Genomic DNA, 5,000 nt, shown 5'->3' on the forward strand with positions numbered 1-5,000 from the left:
ACCTCTGTGGCACAGGGCTGCACTGGGGAACTTCTACCAAGTTTCCCTTGTGAGAGACTCTTTAGGGCATGCCTGACTTGTATTTATTAACTTTGAATTAAATTTCATTTTAAATGTAATGTTAAGTTGCATTTAATTGAGTTTTTTTACATTTAGTTATTTAGTTTCCTATAAGTCTAGAGCCTGTATATTTGGCTCTTGTCTGAAGAACCATACTGTTCGTCCTTGTTCTGTCTTGTGCTGTGTTAAAAGAGCGTTCTGTTCTTTTGTTGTATCATCCAAAACAGAATGTCCTGAATGTCAAAGACAAAAGTAAATCACGGAAGAGCAAGGTGGACAGCAAACAGAAGAACGAAAAAAAGAAGGAGTCTGGAAATGGATGGATTCCCTTTTCAGACTTTTATGAAATCACCCACATCGTCACAAAAGAGTCTTGCGTTACCATTTACAAACAGGACAACAAGACCATGGTAACGTCAAGTCTTCCCTTTCTGGTAGTGGTATAAGAGAGCACATGCTGCAGCATTTACAGGAATATCCTAGATGAAAGCTTTGCTTTATCTTCAGTCAGTAATTATAATAAACATGGACTAGCTAGTCTGAGCAGATCGAGTTTTGTATTCTAGTCGTATTGCAGTGAACTGAGTGATTGCCGAGTTGTTGAATTGAATGTCCCTGATAGAATCGGTAAAGCAAACCACGTCTCTGGTCCTCGTTGCACAGGAGCTGCAGCTGGCCTATCGAGGAGAGGCTCTGTCCTTCGCTGCCCTTGTGGACGGATACTTCCGACTGACCGTGGACGCGCACCATTACCTCTGCACGGAGGTTGCGCCCCCCTCTGTAGAGCAGAACTTGCAGAACGGCTGCCACGGACCCATCTGGTAGGTGCTCCGAGCGCAAAGTGGCCCGGTCCTCTGGCGGTGATGGGTGGGTGGCGTGCACTTGTTTGACCTCTGCTCCTGCGCTCTACCCACAGCACAGAGTACGCCATTCACAAGCTGCGGCAAGAGGGCAACGAAGAGGGGTCCTATGTCCTCCGCTGGAGCTGTACAGACTACAACTATATCATCATGACTGTTGTCTGCATGGAGGTATCCACGCACGCATTATATAGTCATTCATAGCAGATTATGCAATAGAATTATAAATATATTTGTCATTTTTTTTTAATATTACTGAAGAATTTACTGAAAATGTAATATTTTTGTAAATTACTAAAGCAAGCCCTTAAAAATCTGGATAACAAGTGTGGGTTTTGGTTTACGGTATGGTGTGTGTGTGTGTGTTCTGTGTTCAGTCATAATGTGTTAGAATTTGATACAGTATGTGTGGGAAGACATCCTTGAGTGACATTGCAAGGCGGCTCATGAATCAACGAAGATACAGTGGCACGGCAACACGACAGCGATACTGACGTGATGCTCGTCAGTGGCGCTGACGCTTTCTCGCTAGTGCTGGCTGTCGTCGGACTCAGCAGTGCCTCTCGTCTCCCTTCCCTGCCAGGTGGACCTGTCTCTGTCCAAGTCCATTCCCCAGTACAAGAACTTCCAGATCGAAGTGAGCTCCCAGGGCTTCCGGCTTTCCGGTACCGAGACCTTCCGGCCGAGCGTGAAGGAGCTGCTGGAACACCTGCAGGGCCAGAGCCTCCGCACGGAGAACCTGCGCTTCCAGCTCCGCCGCTGCTGCCCACCCCAGCCGCGAGGTACCGCCTGCCCGCCTGGGTCACTTCCTTAAACCGAAGCGTGGCAGCAGCCGTTCAGCCCGACTGGCTTGTTTACGAGCACCTACGGCTCCGATTAACATAGGGCAGCAAGGTCTGCTGAGATCAAAATGAAGACCCTCTGTTGCAACCTCTCTGCAGTACACTGAGTGCACACCTAGCATTTGGTAGCGAGTTATCTACCCACGCAGATGTCCCTACGCGCTCAGTGTGCACCGTCAAATGTCACGCGGTGCATGCAGCCGTTTTTTTCCCCCCCACAGTCAGCATTTTCAGAAGCTTCCCCCCCCACCACACACACACACGTTAGGAGCTGTTGTGCCTGCTGTAGTTTGGTCCTCTTTTTTAATTTGCTAGCGGGGTGCTTCACCTGAAAGCATTTGCACCACCGGAGGCAATCGCAGCGGAAGAGATTCGGCCCTCTCCAGAGTGCTCTTACAGTGCTGCGGATGCCGGTCAGTTAGGAACGTGTATACATGTAAGAAGAAAACCAAGCCCATTTAATGTCACAGTGCCCTTTGGTCAACAGCCCACGTGCACACGATACACTCGCACAGCCACTTGGATAACCTTAAAGAAGTGAAGAAGTGATCGCTAAGTGCTGAATCAAGTTAAAATTTCCTCAGCTAGCATTTTTATGTATACCAGTACAAACCATTGGGCAAAACTAGATTTGGATTGGCATTGCAGCTCACCTCATAAAAGACGAAAGTCAGTTGGGCCGTTTCCTAAATGACATGGACAAGCCGTATTAACGTCAAGGGCAAACTGATACTGCTGGAACAGTGTCTGTCACCCAAGATTTTAAACGTACACCCGGTAGTTTCAGAACCAGGGGAATGGATGCGAGTGATTTATGCCAATTTTTATTTATGCTAAAAGAAAACCACATAGTGGCTGCACGTGTTGGCCTTCACAAACAGATTTCTTCACAAACAGCTGAAGAACCAAGGTAATGCACTGCAAAGAGTTGAACATTTGTTCAAATGATACATTGGGCTCAGTGGGGGATAAGTAAATTGGAGGAGCATGAATTCAGGAGCAAATTTGAGTTGTGTCTGTATGTGTGTGTGTGTGTGTGTGTGTGTGTGTGTGTGTGTGTGTGTGTGTGTGTGTGTGTGTGTGTGTGCGTGCGCACGCGCTTTTGCGGAGGGGGCAGGGGACAACAAAGTGCATGTTTTGTTTACATCCCCACGCTGCAGGAGTACACGCTGAGGCCTCCATGTCAAGCAGGAAGTGTAGTAAATGCGGTTTTCCGTTGTTCGCTTCACGTCTCTTGATCTCAGCAGGTCTTGTTGTGAAATGCTTTGCCCTGGAGCTAAAACATGGGTGTAAAACATTTTTTAAACAAATCAAGTCAAATAAAGGGTGATGTTTCAAGGCACATGCAAGACACACAGAACACACATCATAAACACATCTCATAAAGTTGACATTCCTTGTTAAGGCATGTTTCCAGTGTGTTTTTGTCAGTGTTTTGTTTGACACTAGGCAGCTTCCTCCTTCCTAGACACCCTCCAGAGAACACACAAGCACACAAACATACAAACACTACAGATTTTTGTGCAAAGTTGAGACACCCAAGTATGCAGTTTTTTTTCTTCCCCAAGCAGAAACAATGTATGTGTGTGTGTATATATATATGTGTGTAATATATATTAGTTGTTTAGTTACTTTTATTGTTTCACTTGTATTTTACTTTTACACTAGATGTTTTATGACCTTATAATTATATAAATTATACGTATATGTCACCTTTTACGTGTGTGAGCTGGGATCGTACTATATACCAACACATTTTCTTGAGGGGATCTAAATGTTTCGTGCAGTGTTATTCAGCAACTTATTTGAGTCACTCTCCTCCAATCAAAGGCCATGCTCCACTTTTTCAGAAATTTCCAACCTATTGGTGATGACCACAGACAGAGAGCCTGCTCCACAGAGACAATTCCAAGTCAGCCAGCTGAGTTTCCACCGCATCCTTAAAGAGGAAATTGTCCAGGTAAAGCTCTACAACACACTGGCACGCGTTACACACTGAGTGGTCCTCCCACGGGCCTTGGAGCATGTTCTGCAGCACTGACTGGGATGCTTTGTTCTCCTGGCATTCAGGGCGAGCACTTGGGTCTTGGCACCAGGACCAATATCTACGCTGGTGTGCTAAAGATGAAGAGCGAGGATGAGGACGATTTAGCGAGTTACTGCACTTCACAGGAGGTGAAGGTGGTATTGAAAGTGCTGAGCCCTGGACACAGGGACATATCTCTGGTAAGTATCTCTCTCTCTCAAGCTCCCTCTCAAATTTTTTAATCTAATTTGTTTAATAAGAGCTAATCTCTCCCTCTTTCGCTCCCTCTGCCTCTCTGCTGCCTCATGCTTCTCTCTCTCTCTCTCTCTCTCTCTCTCTCTCTCTCTCTCTCTCCTGCCCAGGCCTTCTTTGAGACAGCCAGTATGATGCGACAGGTCTCTCACAGACACATTGCCCTACTGTATGGAGTCTGTGTGCGTCACCAGGAGAGTAAGTGACATACGCATGTTCCTGTCTGGGTGTATGAATGGGGGGGGGGGGGGGATCTATCGATTTATTTATTTAATTTTTTTGCAAGCCTGTGATAACAGATGTCTCTGTTTGGCTTGGGCAGTGACCAATAGAAACAAAGTCAATAACAGTAGCCCTGTTGCAGAGTGTTGGCAAATCACACGAGGGCAAACTGCTCTGTCAGCCAAACACAAGTGGCCAGGAGATACAGATGTGACTGAGCAAGAGAGAGACTGTGGTTTTATTCAGGTGTGACTTAATTAAAAGAGGCTGGCTGAATAAATGACGCTGATCTGTTTGTCTGTAGATATCATGGTGGAGGAGTTTGTGCAGTTCGGTCCTCTGGATCTGTTCATGCGCAGGCAGATTGCTCCTCTCAGCACTTCGTGGAAGTTTCAGGTGGCCAAACAGCTGGCAAGCGCCCTTAGTTACCTGGTAAGTATACACATGGACACCATACACACTACATAATACGATAAAACGGGAACACGTGTAATGCGTTCTATAATAGTCAAGCAAAGATAACCGTAGGAGAGTGAGTGTTGTCATGGTTGTTGACTGCTTTCTTAAGACGGCCTTCCTGCTTCTGCGCCTTAACTATTCGGAAACATGAATTTGCTTCATGTCAGAGCAGAAAGCTTGAAATAAGGAGATCTGATCTGCGACAGGTCAGAGATCCAAGGAGTCCACGTAATAACAGAAGCTCTTGTTAGATTCCTTGAGAAGCTTTCATCCTTTGGC

The 5,000-nt window shown here is 46.1% G+C and overlaps 1 protein-coding gene across 2 annotated transcripts in view; it reads left to right on the top strand.

Annotated features, from left to right (window-relative positions):
- jak1 (Janus kinase 1) overlaps positions 1-5,000 on the top strand; it is a 34,574-nt gene that overhangs the window by 19,545 nt on the left and 10,029 nt on the right. For both annotated transcript variants that reach the window (XM_035524356.1, XM_035524355.1), the window contains exons 7-14: positions 288-470; positions 724-881; positions 977-1,091; positions 1,504-1,702; positions 3,613-3,722; positions 3,833-3,988; positions 4,151-4,238; positions 4,567-4,694. In XM_035524356.1, the coding sequence (XP_035380249.1) occupies positions 288-470; positions 724-881; positions 977-1,091; positions 1,504-1,702; positions 3,613-3,722; positions 3,833-3,988; positions 4,151-4,238; positions 4,567-4,694 (1,137 nt within the window). The remainder of the gene's footprint in view (positions 1-287; positions 471-723; positions 882-976; positions 1,092-1,503; positions 1,703-3,612; positions 3,723-3,832; positions 3,989-4,150; positions 4,239-4,566; positions 4,695-5,000) is intronic.

Source organism: Electrophorus electricus, chromosome 3 (genome assembly GCF_013358815.1).
Source record: "Electrophorus electricus isolate fEleEle1 chromosome 3, fEleEle1.pri, whole genome shotgun sequence".
In the NCBI taxonomy this organism is placed as follows: Eukaryota; Metazoa; Chordata; class Actinopteri; order Gymnotiformes; family Gymnotidae; genus Electrophorus; species Electrophorus electricus.